General features: G+C 41.3%; 1 protein-coding gene across 2 annotated transcripts; it reads left to right on the top strand.

Annotated features, from left to right (window-relative positions):
* The first annotated feature begins 846 nt into the window (after positions 1–846).
* Positions 847–12,875, top strand: NECAP1 (NECAP endocytosis associated 1). 2 transcript variants are annotated; one of them, XM_036456754.2, is made up of 9 exons: positions 847–997; positions 6,340–6,440; positions 6,597–6,701; positions 7,379–7,460; positions 8,522–8,630; positions 8,722–8,905; positions 10,400–10,438; positions 10,469–10,532; positions 10,851–12,875. In XM_036456754.2, the coding sequence occupies exons 1-9, from the start codon at positions 903–905 to the stop codon at positions 10,897–10,899; spliced, it is 828 nt and encodes a 275-aa protein (XP_036312647.1). In that variant the 5' UTR covers positions 847–902; the 3' UTR covers positions 10,900–12,875. The 2 variants fall into 2 exon arrangements, with proteins under 2 accessions (XP_036312647.1, XP_036312646.1); XM_036456753.2 differs by having other exon boundaries at positions 10,400–10,532.
* Positions 12,876–14,973: the final 2,098 nt, after the last annotated feature.

Here is a 14,973-nt window from a genome sequence, read left to right as displayed (position 1 = left end):
AATAGTTCATTATGCTTCCTGAATTTGTCAGGAACTGGGCTGATCCCACTTAAAAGTTTAACAGGGTCAAATTTCCCAGAAAGATAACGAGAATACACAACTGAAAGTATGGCATACTATTTCAACAGGTTTTGTTGTGGCGGATAAGAGAAAGAGAAAGAAAAGGAGTGCTATTTGTAATTAATCAGGCTGGGCATGTTAATGTTTAGACTCTAACGCGTTTAAAATCTACCACGTTCAGGACTAGATCATACAATATTCTGTAGGTTGGAGATTATCAAAGAGTGGATTTCTGCCAGGAAACTATGATCAAGAAGTGACTCTTGGCCAAAACCGGTTTGGCTCAGTGGATAGAGCATCAGCCTGGGGACTAAGGGGTCCCAGGTTCCATTCCTGTCAAGGGCATGTACCTTGGTAGCCGGCACATCCCCAGAAGGGAGTGTGCAAGAGGCAACTGATTGATGTTTCTCTCTCATCGATGTTTCTAACTCTCTATGCCTCTCCCTTCTCCTCTGTAAAAAAATCAATAAAATATATATATTTTTAAAAAGTGACTTTTGGATGAAAAACACACACCGGATTTCAAGAAGGTCCTCGTCCTTCCAGAGCATGGCAGGTACCTGCCGGAAGCAAGATGGCGCTTTCCCTCACTAACCGACTTCCTAACCGTGAGTCACGCACGTAGCCGAGGCCTGAGGAGGGCATTGTTGCTGTTCCCTAAGATGGGGAGCCACGCAGCGTCATGGTTCCCAGGTTTCAACAGGGCTTCCGAGCCCGAGGTTCACTTCCGGAACCAAGCTCAGCCAGAGCGGAAGTAGCGTAAGCGGAAGTTGCCGCCCAGCGCAAGTCCCCGCCCCTGTCCCTACGCCCCGCCCCCAGCGGCGGCGGAGAGCAGAGCCAAGATGGCGGCGGAGGCGGAATACGAGTCCGTGCTGTGTGTGAAGCCCGACGTCAGCGTCTACCGGATCCCGCCGCGGGCCTCCAATCGCGGTTACAGGTAGGAGCCCCGAGGCGCTACCCGCCCGCGCGGACCGGGTCCGGAGCGACAGCTTCCTTCTCAGGTGGATCTCCGCTCGCCCAGACCACTAACCACCTCTGGGCTGTCACCTTGCTCCCTCCCCCCCCCCCCACCCAAAAAAAAAAAAAAATCTGGGCTGTTATCACCCTGTACTCCCTCTCTTCCCCCGCTCTAGACTGCCATCCTTTGTTTACGCCGCTTGGAAACACATTCCCATCCCGCATCCTCCCATCGCTCCTCCTCCCCCGGACCCTTCAGGGCGCCCCGTCAGCTCCCCATCATCCACATCCAGTTCTGCCCGCTCCCTCGCCAGTCACCTTTCGTTCGCTCTTCCCTGCGCCCTTCAGTTTGTCACCCCCATCTTCCCCCCCGCCCACCCCCATTTCCAGTACTCCGCGCACATGGGTGGATAACCATTGCGTTCTTGATCCCTCTCTGTACGGTCCAGTTTATCTTCTGCTCCGTTGTCAGTTTTGCCACCAAGTGCCATCATCCACCGATGGGTTTTCCCTTTCAGATCTTTTGATCCGGTGGGCAAAGGTTATGAGCGTAGGTTTTCCTGTGGTTGTCCATTTTGTTTCTTCTCAGTATCTTTTGTTGATATGTATACAGTGTTTTCTGTCATCTCCCCCCACCCCCCACCCCCACCTCCACCCCCACCCCTTTCCCACTTAACCTCTCCTCTAGCTTTTCCCTTCAGAGTTATCACAGCATTTTCTCCGCCAGGCTGACTAGCTACCTTGCTGTTCAGTGACTGTGTGGGTCTGAGGATGCTGTAGGAAGTCAGTAGTGGAAAGAGTAACATGTAACTCAGTGGGTTACACGAGCCCTGGCGATGTAACAGCTGAATCATTTTTGGACCAAGCGCTTCACCTCTCCAAGCCTCGGTTTCCTCCTCTGTAAAATAGAAAATTAAAAAAAAAGTGAGTGATAATAAAACCTGCTGTAGTTATGAACCTCGCAGAAGCTTTTGGAGGGTTATATGACATTGTATAACGTGAAAGAATTTAGGAAACAGGAAAGCGGTATATAAATAGGGGATATTGTTTTTATTCCTCTGTCGTCATCATGATTTTCCTTTTGGCGTTTATAATTACCTTGGCTGAAAAGTTCTCTCTCCCTCTGTCCATTCTCTTGCCTTTGTAGCAGAGGTTGATTCCTCATGAATCAATATCTTTGTGCCTGCTGACCTATGCACTAAATGTACACTGTGAGTCGTGTCCTTTCGGCAAAGAGACAGTCCTAATTTCAGTCTTTCAGTCAGACCCCAAATTGAGCATGACTAGGAGCCTGCTTGCTTTTTGGGGGCAGTGCTGTGTGTGTGACTCATCGGAGACATCCCCCTCTTTGGGAAGCCCTCCTGGACCCTTCCATTCTGGTTTAGGTGTGCTGTCTGTGCTCCCACAGTGCTCCTCCTCCTGTTTGTGCTAGTAATGGGTGGTTTGCTCTCCTGTGTCTCCAGACTAGACCATGAGCACTTGACCTTTTTTAACTTTACATTCCCAGGGCCTAGCACAGTGTTTGGCACATAGTGGGCACTCTGTAAATGTTGACTGTAAGAAGAAAGTCATAGATTACACTTAATCGCACAAGTTAGCTTTGATTAAAAGGGTTAAAATAAGGAAAATAGCTTAAGCCTTTCAACTGTAGGTGTTAAGATTTCCTAAAGGATGCGATACACATTAAATTGGGGTTCTATTCCTTTTCTTTTTTACTGCACGCTTTTTAAAAGACCTACCTTCTCTCACTCATCTGCATTCTCTGTCCTCATTTCCTAGTTATCCATAGGCTTTATCCTTATGCCAGTTAACTGCACTGAGCCATCAAAGCAAATTTTTAAAAGCAATTTCTTAATTTTCCTCTGTTAGTATAGTGAGTGAGTGGAGCAGAACTAAGTTTGAATTGTGCTTCTTATTTATTTGCTGGTTTACCTTTGGCAAGTCACTTAACTCTTTTGAGCTTTAGTTTCCTCATCAATAAAAAAAAAAAAAAGATGTAATAAGAATGACCTTATGAGATCCTCTCACTTTATTTTCACAAGAGTGAGCATGATAACTAACACATAATAAATGCTTGATAAATATTTTTTTCTGTCTTGTCTGCATAATCTTTTTCAGTTGTGTACCAGAATCCACTTTACATAATGAGCATGATTTATTTGTTAGGCAACCATTAAAGGAAAACTGTTTTTGTTTGTTGTTTCATTTTTTAGGAAGCAGGAGAAAACCTTTCTTTCTTCTTCCCCCCCGCCCCAATATGTTTTATTGATTTTTTACAGAGAGGAAGGGAGAGAGATAGAGAGCTAGAAACGTCGATAAGAGAGAAACATCGACCAGCTGCCTCTCGCACCCCCCCTCCGTACATGCCCTTGCCGGAATCGAACCTGGGACCCTTCAGTCTGCAGACCAGTGCTCCACTGCTGAGCCAAACCGGTTTCGACAGAACTCCTTTCTTTTAGTGATTAATAATATCAGAGGGAATGAATGACTTTGATTTACCTAGTGTAAGCTGTTGCTTTCCACACTCTCACTGACCAAATGGAAGGAAAATTTAGGTTGATGAGAAACTTTATAAAAAATTAGAAAATGGTTTCCCAAGTTATAAATTCATTACTGCCCTTCTCCCCAGCTAAATTAATATTAAATGTCTGTTTTAGTATAGTGAAAAGAATGCTGGACTTTGAACTTAGACATTATTAGTTACTGCGTTTATTGTCCTTCCCTTCACTCTGAGAGCAAGGGAGAGATAGATTATAAGATTTCCATGCCTATTTCATATGATTACTGTAAGGACTTATTACTAAGTTACTGTAAATGAAAATTTGTGGGGTCAGTTTAGAATATTGTCAGGAAACCAGCAAAACCAAGAATTCTTCAGGCTAGGTCTTGGGAGTGGGAGAGGAATTAAGGCTGAAGGCTGAAGGCTGAGGAAAACTGCTGCCATGAATATCCATTCACTTAGAATTTGTTAAGTATTGCTCACTAGACACACACGATAAATAAAATAAGGAACTTGTCCAAAGAAACACATCTAATAGGCTGATTCCTAATATTTTCAGTAGTCATTTCACTATATCTAGCTCTTTGCAGTCTGGTAGAATAAGTAACAACTAAATTAAAAGTTAATAGCTGGAACCACTAGAGCATTTTAATCTGGATAATTTTAGGTACTGAGAGTCTTTGAGAGCAGAGCATCAAGAGAGAAGGGCATGATAAGGATTTATCTTAGAAATTCTGTAAAATCTGTGCAAATTTTAATTTTTACATTTCTCCTTTCCCCCTTTTACTTATCCTGTTGTTAAACTCATTCTTGTTCCGATAGACCCTTTTGTTACCTTTCTAACCTGGAAGTATTAGTCCTCAGGTCCCAAAAGGAGGAGTTATTAATAACTTTGGCTTTGCCCTTCTTTTTCCACACTCCTGGCAAAACTGAATCACAAATGCAATGTTTTCCAAAATTGATCATGTTTAAATGTCTTAGATTGCATGCAAATTCATTTATAATAGAGATGATAAATATTCAGTGTTTTCTATTGTTTCATGAACATTTGTAACTAGCCCACATGTCTTTTCTGAACTCTAGACTTATATATTCAACTCTCTACTCAATGTTGTCTCTTAAGAATCTACTAGACATCTCCAATTCAGCATATCCAAAACTCCTGACCATTCTTCCCAGACATGCTCTACCTATATATAGTCTTCCTTATCTCAGCTTTTTGGCAACTTCTTTGCTAAGGCTAAAAGCCTTGGAGTCATCCTTGACTTCTCTCTTTCTCTTCAATCTGATAGAAAACCATGCTGCCATGATTTGAATATATCCAGAATCTAACTACTTCTGCTGCTATTTTTTCCTGGTCATCATCATGACTTCTAGATTGCTACAATAGTCTGCTAACTGATACCCCTGCTTCAGCACTCACAGCTTTACACCCTTGCTACACACAGCAGAAAAGGAACTCTTTTAAAATGAAAGGGAGATCATGTCAGATCTCTGTTTAAAACCTGTAAAGGCTCCTCTTTCCCTCTGACTAAAAGCCTAAGTTCTTACAATGGCCTATAAGGTCCTGCATGACTAAGCCTTCCCTTAGTTCTCTCACCTCTCTATTCTCTTTTTTTTAAGTTATTTTTTTAAACTAGCCTTTATTGAGTTTCTACTATGAGCCAATCCCTTTGCATGTATCACCTCATTTAATCTTGTTTTTTTTTTTAAAATATATTTTATTGATTTTTTACAGAGAGGAGGAGAGAGGGGTAGAGAGCTAGAAATGTCGATGAGAGAGAAACATTGACCAGCTGCCTCTTGCACACCCCCTACCGGGGATGTGCCCACAACCAATGTACATGCCCTTGACCGGAATCGAACCTGGAACCTTTCAGTCAGCAAACCAATGCTCTACCACTGAGCCAAACCGATTTCGGCCTCTCTCTATTCTCACTACAGTGGTCGCCTTGGTTGAGGGCAGACATTCCAGGCAGGCTCCTACCTTAGCATCTTTGCTTTAACTGTTCCCTGTGCCTGGAATGCTTTGCCACCAGTTACCTGCATGGGTAGCTCTCATTTCCTTCACATTTTGCTCACATTACACGTTGTTAATAAGGCATACTCTGGCCCTAGTTGTTTTAGCTTAGTGGATAGAGCGTCTGTCTTTGGACTGAAGGGTCCTGGGTTTGATTCTGGTCAGGGCATATGCCTGGGTTATGGGCCTGATCCCCTGTGGGGGGCATGCAGGAGGCAGCTGATCAGTGATTCTCATCATTGATGTTTTTCTCTTTCTCCCTCTTCCTTCTCTAAAATCAATAATTTAAAAAAATATATATTTTATTCATTTTGTACAGAGAGGAAGGGAGAGAGATAGAGAGTTAGAAACATTGATGAGAAAGTCATCGATCAGCTGCCTCTTGCACACCCCCTACTGGGGATGTGGCCGCAACCAAGGCACATGCCCTTGCCCGTAATCGAACCCGGGACCTTTCAGTCCGCAGGCCGACGCTGAGCCAAACCGGTCCCGGCAAAAATCAGTAATTTTTTTTTAAAGGCCTACCCTGACCACCCCCTTGATTGTTGCAGCCTGTTTACTCTCCCAATCCCCCTTTTCTTTCCTCTGTATTTTCTTTTTAACATTGTCTCCAGTTTGTTTTGCACTGTGTGCAACAGGAGATACCTTATAGAGGGGAATCATGAGCTATTGTTGATTATTTAATAGGTAGAATAAGTAATCCAGGATAGGACAGTAGAAATATGGCAAATGATCTGTGTAGGTTGTTAGTATATTAAAAACATGGATCCAAGACCTGAGCCTTCCCATTTTCCTATCATAGGGCATCTGACTGGAAATTAGACCAGCCTGATTGGACTGGTCGCCTCCGAATCACTTCAAAAGGGAAGATTGCTTATATCAAACTCGAGGACAAAGTTTCAGGTAATCTATACTGGGAACCCTCTAACATATTAAGAATATTGTTTTGATGTGCTTTTGTAAGTACCTTCAAGTTGGGGACCAAAATAGAAATACTTGTTAAGTGGAGTTTTAGGTTTTTGCTTCCTTAGCTCAAAGAAGTCTTTTCTTACCTGTCAGGGGAACTTTTCGCTCAGGCACCAATAGAACAGCATCCTGGTATTGCTGTGGAGACAGTGACAGATTCCAGCCGCTACTTTGTAATCCGGATCCAGGATGGTACCGGTAAGGGATCTGAGATTGGAATGGAATGATTAGGAAAATAGTTCATGCACTTCAGTGAAAATGTATCCTGATTGCATTTATCTCACTTCAGCTTACTAATTTTTTTTCTCCCTTTTCTCTAAAGTTAACTAAAATTGCTGAAGGAGAAGGATTAACATATATTTGTAATAGATATGAATACAAGTTCAAGATATGGTGATTAATAGGTAGATGTAAATAAAATATATATTTAACAAAAGAATTTACACATATTGCCCATTTGTTCTTTGTGGTGGGTTTTGGTGGTACTATCTTAAATCATCTATATCTGGGGCAACCATTATCTTTTCTCCATAGTCGATATCAGAGGTTGACAAACTTGTTCTATAAAGGGACAGATAGTATTTTAGGTTTTGTGGCCCAAGTAGTCTCCATTGCAGCTACTCAGTTCTTGCTGAAATAGTGTAAAAGCAGCCATAGATTTTATATAAACAAATTGGTGTGGCTATGTTCCACTAAAACTTTATTTACAAAATCTAGCTACGGCAGCTTTTGGACTAGGGGCTTTCTGTAGTTTATGGACCCTGGTCAGGGAAAATGATTCATGTTCCCAGACTTCAGGTAGGATAACTGTTACATTTTCTTTGGGTAGAATTTGCTGGAACACTCCTATTCTGAGTATTTCTATTTTCCCCCAGGACGTAGTGCTTTCATTGGCATTGGCTTCACAGATCGGGGTGACGCCTTCGACTTTAATGTCTCTTTGCAAGATCACTTCAAGTGAGTGAAGCTCGGCCTTATTTACCGGGTTAAATGGTTTTGGGAAAGCTGCTTCTCAGTTGAATGGGTACCATCTCCTTTACCTCCTGGTTTCTTTATTTTGTAAACTAGTTTATTATTGAATGGAAATTTTCCCATTCACTCTGTTTCTTTACATTATCTTCGTATCTGTTGTTTCCTTTCCTTATAGCCAGGTATATGTTCTTTTTTTCTTTTTAAATATATTTTTATTGATTTCAGAGAGGAAGGGAGAGGAAGAGAGAGATAAAAACATCTATGAGAGAGAATCATCAATCAGCTGCCTCTTGCACACCCCCTACTGGGGATGTGCCCCCAACCAAGGTACATGTCCCTGACCGGAATCGAGCCTGGGACCTTTAAGTCCACAGGCCAATGCTCTATCCACTGAGCCAAACCGGTTTCAGCAGGAATATGTTCTTGATTCCTTGTACAATGGTTTGAGATGATGCTTTTGTTTATGCCTCTGGGGAATTAGCCATTATTTTTGGTGGCTGAGAGAGGTATGCAGTGACCACAGGGCTGCATGTAAGATATGTGGAGAGTTAGTGCCAATTTTGCTACTTCATGTAACTTGTTTTGTGCTTATTGCACCATTCTTCAGCTCACCTGACTTCGGCGTAGCTGTAGTAGAAAGCACCATGCACACTGTCAGCTTTCCGACTTCAAGCGTGGTATTCTGCTTTTCTGCCTCCGGACTGTGACATTGTGGAAGGTCACTCAGTTAACAGGGGTGCAACCTGGAAGAACTGAAGAGTTAACAGCCCCTCAGGGGCAGCACTCAGGCATGGGGGATGGGAATTGGTGGCCAAATACTCTCCTTTGGAGGGACAAGTTTAATACATATTGTTTGGTTCCTCAGTGGCATTGAGCCCTAGATGTCCTCTTTCTTCACTTTTCTTTTTCTTTCTCTCTCAACTCTTCATGCTCCTCACTTTGCTTTCTGGAACCCTGTTTTACATAAATTAACTTCACTCATATTTGTGTGTCAAACTCTGCTGTCAGAGAATGCCAAATTAAGGTAACTTACTCTTTTGCTGAAGGTGGGTAAAGCAGGAATCTGAGATTTCCAAAGAATCTCAGGAAATGGACACACGCCCCAAGTTGGATCTGGGCTTCAAGGAAGGACAGACCATCAAGTTGAGCATTGGGGTGAGTATAGCTTTTTTCTTTCCTTTCTGTGTTTTCATATGCCTATGACTTCTCTTTTTTCCTCTCGCTTTCCCTCTTTTTTCTTTCATAGAATATTACAACCAAGAAAGGAGCCACTTCTAAGCCCAAGACTGCAGGCACTGGAGGCCTAAGCCTACTCCCACCCCCACCTGGAGGCAAAGTCACTATTCCCCCACCATCCTCCTCAGTTGCCATCAGCAACCATGTCACTCCACCACCCATTCCAAAATCTAACCATGGAGGTAGTGATGCAGGTAAATCTCTTAATACTTTAAACACAGGCGCGCGCGCGCGCGCGCACACACACACACACACACACACACACACACACACTTTATTGATTTTAGAGGAGAGAGAGAAACATCAGTGATGAGAAAGAATCATTGATTGGCTGCCTCCTGCACTTCCCCTACTGGGGATCCAGCCCATGACCCGCGCATGTGCCCTGACTAGGAATTGAACGTAACCTCCTGGTTCAGAGGTCAATGCTCAACCACTGAGCCACACCGGCTGGGCTCTCTAATACTTTTTACTTTCAGAAATCATACATTAAGTTGTAACTGGATAACACATGCTTGCCAAGGAGAGTGCTGAAGTTTTTTCTATTAAATGGCACTTACTATCTGTTGGGAAAAAGAATAGATAGTTATTTACATTTGAAGAATGAGAACATTAGAGCTTAGGTAATTTTCCTAAGACCAGCGAACCAGATATTACAATCTGTGAGTTTTAAAAGTGTCATCAGAAGGCTGGGGATAATATCTAAGATTAACATTTTTTTTGTTTTGTTAAGTTAATCTTAAAAAATTATTTTTTTCCTTTATTGTTTTTTAGAAAGAGAGGAAGGGTGAGGGAGAGATAAAGGGAGAAACAGATATGTGTGTGTGTGTGAGAGGGGCAGGGGATATCAGTTGCCTCCTGTTCGTACCTTGAATGGGAATCAAACCCACAACCTGGATATGTACCTTGATCGGGAATCAAACCCATGACCTTTTGGTATACAGAATGACACTGCAACCCACCGAACCACACCAGGGACAGGGCTTAAATGAAACTTTTTATTTTGAGATTGTAGAATCACATACAGTTGTAAAAATAATGCAAAGAAATCCCTTGTACCTGTTACTCAGTTTCCTTTAATGGTAACATTTTGCAAAACTAGAATATCACAACTAGGAAATTGACATTGATACCATCTACCAGTCTTACTTCTGATTTCGCCAGTTTTATGTGTTCTCTTTTATGTGTATTTATTTTGTGCACTTTATTGTGTTTAGGTTTCTGGATCCACCACCATGGTCAGTTCTATCACTTCAAGGATCCCTTGTGTCATTCTTTTATCAGCATACCTTCCTCTTAGCCTCTTCTCTCCCTCATCATCACACTCTCCCAGTCTTTAACCTGGGAAATCACTAATTTGTTCTCCATCTCTGTAATTCTGTCACTTCAGGAATGTTTTATAAATGGAATCATATATAACATTTTGGGTTGGCTTTTTTCACTCAGCAAAAATTCCCTTGGGATTCATCCTAATTGTTGTGTATATCCATAGTTTCTTCCTATTTATTGCTGAGTAGTACTCCACGGTGTGGATGTACCACATTTTGTTTAATCCTCACCCATACAAAGAAATCTGAGTTGTTTTCAGTTTTTGGCTTGTATAAAGCTGCTGTGTGTAGATTGTGTGAATATAAGCTTTCATTTCTAAGATTTATGTTATGTTTCTCCTTTTCTTACCTTTCATTCAGATATCCTTTTAGATTTGGACTCTCCTGCTCCTGCCCCCACAGAAGCACCAGCACCAGCACCAGCACCAGCACCAGCACCAGCTCCAGTTTCTGCGAGCAGTGACTTGTGGGGAGACTTTAGCACTGCATCTAGGTATGAGCTTAGTGAAACCACTATCTCCTCAGTCAGGTGTGGATGGTATGTACAGTCAGATGAAATGTTTGATCTGGGAAAATGGCATTTGTAGGTCATAGAGAATCTTTGGCAGGAATTCTAGGTAAGGAAATATAGGAGTGCTGGAATGTTGGAATAAAACTGTGGAATGAAGTTTGAGTGGGATATTTTAGGCCTTGATAAGTAGGATTGCCGTGAAATATAGTTTCAAAAATTCTGGCCAGCGATTTCTTTGAAACTGTTAAGCAAACAATGGAATAGTTATCCTAATATTATGCTTACTGTTTTGTCTTGCAGCTCTGTTTCAAACCAGACGCCCCAGCCATCCAACTGGGTCCAGTTCTGAATAGCATTGGCTGGATATTAAGGACAGACTTGAAGAATAAAATGACCTTGAGGGCACCAATCTGTGAGGGAAGTTAGGAATCCTTCTTTCCCCAGAACCACAATTTCTGGACAATCTTTTTCATAGCTTCTCCATTGCGTTCAGGCTGGTTTATGTCACTCCCCCGTGTTATTTGTACAGCCAAGAAAGTACCTCTATCTCCTCTTCACTATCAAGGCAGGGGAATAGTAGGTCTTATCATACTGTGGCTGACTATGCGGGGCTCCAAGGCCAGGGCTTCTGAGGGAGATGACCTCTAACATCTGCAACATTTTTCTTCATCTTTGAAACGCTTAAACATATTCCAGAATCCTCTTTGTGAAGCCCTATTTAGCAATTTCAGGGGAGACTTCCTTTTCTACTCACCCAAGACTCTGAAAACAGACAGAATGACCTCAGTGTTTACAAACACAGAATTTTGCTAGAGATAGGAATGAAGAAAAACCTGGTCTTGATTCTCTGCTATCTACCCTCCAGGTGTATCCTACTCTGAACATCCAGTGCTGGGTGAGGTCTCATCACCCTCTCATGTGTTTACAGGTCTCTTCCTATGATAAGAGGGTGTGTTGGTGGCATCTCCATTATTCTTTTAAAAAATATATATATATTGTGTTTTTTTTTTAATTTTTTTTTTTAGAGAGGGAGAAGGATAGAGAAATAGAAACATTGATGAGAGAAAAGCATCATTGATTTGGTTGCCTTTTGTGGGCAGGGGATCAATCCCATAACTTGGGCATGTGCCCTGACCGGGAATTGAACTGGTGGCCTCTTGGTTCCTGGCTTAATGCTCAACTGCTGAGCTGCACCAGTCGGGCTCCACTATTGTTTTGTTTGTTGAATAGCACAACATCTCTGATCAGTGGTTGTCTCTTGGATAAAGAAAGTGCAATTGTGTCCCAAGTTATATTCTAGAGAAGTGTTTACAGTAAGTTCTCCCTTAACGATGTCGATAGGTTCTGCGACTTTAAGCCAAACCACTTAACAACAAAACCACTTTGACCATAGGCTAATTGATATAAACAAGAACTAAGTTCCTACAGCGTCTCATCAACAGCATAACAAAACAACATTATTAAAGGACCTGCTGTACATCCTTGCAGCTCCATCTAATTGCTGCATTTTGACCTAAGGTTGAAGAGTAGAGTTTTTAATCTGATTTGTAGAGCAGAGCTTGAAAACAACTCTTGTTCAGTACCCACATTGCCTTGCTGCCTGGGTATCTGGCTTGTTTCCCTAAACTTTTCAATCCATCTAGCTTTTCATTAGTAGATCAGCTATTACATGCATCACCACTTAAGAAGGAAGCTGGAGAGTCATCACTTTAGTTATGATAGGTTTTGCCCAGATGACGGCTTTGATGCCCATTACTCAGGGTATCTCAAAGGCAAGTTGCTCTCTCACCACTTTCCTTTCCTTCTGCCCCACCGTTCCTTTTACAATGCTGTGAAGAGCGTTCCCTTTCCTAGATAATGGCGCACTACCTATTTTGTTTGTCCGTAGACAGTTTTGAGGATGAGATGAAAAGATAATTCTTCCCTTAGTCCCTATTTGGATGTGAATACTCTGGCTGAAGGGAGGGAATCCTTATGTTTATTTTCAAAATACATTTTCTCTCCTGGATTTCCTTCTTGACTCCTTTGAACTTTGGGTCCATTTCTTTTCATTGCCTCCCCTTCCAGGCAGCTCTATTCTTACAGAGCTGTGGCAGGGCACTTTTTAAATTCCATAGAAAACACTAAAAGGAAAGTATAGAATCACTAGTGACTATTGGGAACCTATTTTCTCAATCTTCCTTCATGTTGTGTTCTTTGTATTCTCAAGATGATAATATATTATGTATTTGAATTGCTGAAAAGTTGATAATGAAGTTTTAAGATATATGTATATAAAGCATATGCTGTATTGGTGCAATAATGGTAATTAAAATATGGAAAAAGGTGGTGTCTCTTTTATCTTTTAATTTGCCTATCTCATTGCCTTTTTTTGTTTGATTGATGCAATATGAATGGGGTAGTAGGTAATAAAAGGACATTTTATAGCTATTATTCTTTTTTCAAGAAATAGGGGCTCTTAAGGAATTGAGGCTATACCTCTGCTCATATTTCTAAATCCACAGAACACTCCTTATAGAGATTCATTATCTATTTGCTAATACTGTTTTATTTGCTTCTAGCCCACCTCAGAATTATAATCAACATAAATAGAAGGAATCATTGTAAAAGGTATAACTAAAGTGAGTTGTAGACTTTGGCAGCTAGAGAATCTTAAAAGTTCTCATTCATTAAATATTATAAGAGATGAATCACAATGATTTGGGATTGCCTCCTTTTTGTGTGTAAAGTAACAGATTCTGTAAAGATTTGATCTCTAAGGGATAGGGATTTGATGGCTTCCCTACCATGGCCTTTCTACTGAGGCTGTGAGGCTACTGATAGAACTGTATCCTAATCTTCAGATTCTGTTTGGGGAAAATGTAGACAGTTTTTTAGCCCCACCCCCTCAGTTACACATTTGACATCTGCCTTCATGGTTGAAATGTGAACCTTAATTGCTTCTCACTTCTTCCGTTCTGATAACCTAGGAAGTCACTTGCCTGTAGCTTTCTTAGCTCCGGTTCAATATACATATTGTTACCAGGATAATCTTCCTAAAACCAAGCCCTGCTCATGTCCTTTCCTCCCTGGTCGTTGCCTTTAATGATTTTCCTTTGCTTACAGAATAAAGTTCAAATACCATTTTATCCTCCACTCAGTTTTCTCTTTCACATACAGTACACTCCATGAACCAGGGTACTAGTCATTCTTCAAATGCCGTGAGCTTGCTAAAAATTCCCTCTGCCTAAAATACCTTTCCCTCTGTGCCTGAGATACTTCCTATCCTCCCGCTCTGAAAGATGGTCCTTTTCTTTGAGTTGTTGAAGTTCATTTCCTTATTAGTCTGTAAAGTCTTTGAGTATAAAGGACTATGTATTCATTTTTACCTACTAATTGTACTTCTCATAGGCCTTTCTAGATAGTAGATGATCATTACTTGTTGAATTAATAGTGATTTCAGTGAAGAGGGACTAGGAATCAGTAAGTTGGGTATTTTCCTTTTACTCATATTCATTTGGGTTGTTTCTAGCTACATGACACAAGCATTCCTCATATGTTTTGTCAGAGTTGCAGAAAATTTCATTTATTTGCCCCAGAGTCCATCAATATTTGAGATCAAGAAAGCCATGGAGAAGACAGATTTTACTTTGGTGCATAGACCCTATGGCCTGGGAAAAGGAAGATTGGATATCATGTGGCATGGCTGCTGATAAATTTGATAGCTTACTCTCTCCTTTTAATCAGCACAACTGGCACTTTATGTTCTGGTTATTTTCTAGTTTCTAAAAAAAGTCATTTCTGTCATTGCCTCTTAACTGTACATGGAAATAACATGGCTTGTAATTATAGAACTCAAACTCAAGTGTTCTCCATCAATCACATATTTTGTAATGAGAAAGAAAGGAAAAAGAATTACCTTTGTTTGCAGATCCCTTAACCCTGAGGGATGTATGGCTTGTTAAGATTTTCATAGCAATTTTAAAAATGAATTTAGCCTTATTTATTAGGAAGTGTTTTTTAAAAAATGTTTTATTCTTTTTAAAAAAAATATATATTTTTTATTGATTTTTTACAGAGAGGAAGGGAAAGGGATAGAGAGCTAGAAACATCGATGAGAGAGAAACATCAACCAGCTGCCTCCTGCCCGCAACCAATGTACATGCCCTTGACCGGAATCAAACCTGGGACCTTTCAGTCTGCAGACCGACGCTCTATCCACTGAGCCAAACCGGTTGTGGCTGTTTTATTCTTTTTTATTCCTCCTTCCCTCCCTCCTCTCCTTCCTTTCTTCCTTCCTGGAAGGGAGAGGAATCTATATATATAAATGCCTAAGTGACCATTAACTGGTCAACTGAACGGCCAGTTGACCAAATGACTGGTTGCTATAATGCACACTGACCACCAGGGGGCAGATGATCAATGCAGGAATTGTCCCCTGGTG

Source organism: Pipistrellus kuhlii, unplaced genomic scaffold, assembly GCF_014108245.1.
Source record: "Pipistrellus kuhlii isolate mPipKuh1 unplaced genomic scaffold, mPipKuh1.p scaffold_m20_p_3, whole genome shotgun sequence".
Classification (NCBI taxonomy): domain Eukaryota; kingdom Metazoa; phylum Chordata; class Mammalia; order Chiroptera; family Vespertilionidae; genus Pipistrellus; species Pipistrellus kuhlii.
Note: the sequence above shows the minus strand (reverse complement) of the source record. Positions and strands in the feature narration are given on the sequence as shown.

Bases quoted from the DNA above. Each gene is read 5' to 3' on its own strand.
- NECAP1 (XM_036456753.2), top strand. From the start codon at position 903: ATGGCGGCGGAGGCGGAATACGAGTCCGTGCTGTGTGTGAAGCCCGAC. The intron at 6,441-6,596 runs GTAATCTATACT...CTTACCTGTCAG, and splicing joins ACTCGAGGACAAAGTTTCAG to GGGAACTTTTCGCTCAGGCA. The intron at 8,631-8,721 runs GTGAGTATAGCT...TTTCTTTCATAG, and splicing joins CCATCAAGTTGAGCATTGGG to AATATTACAACCAAGAAAGG.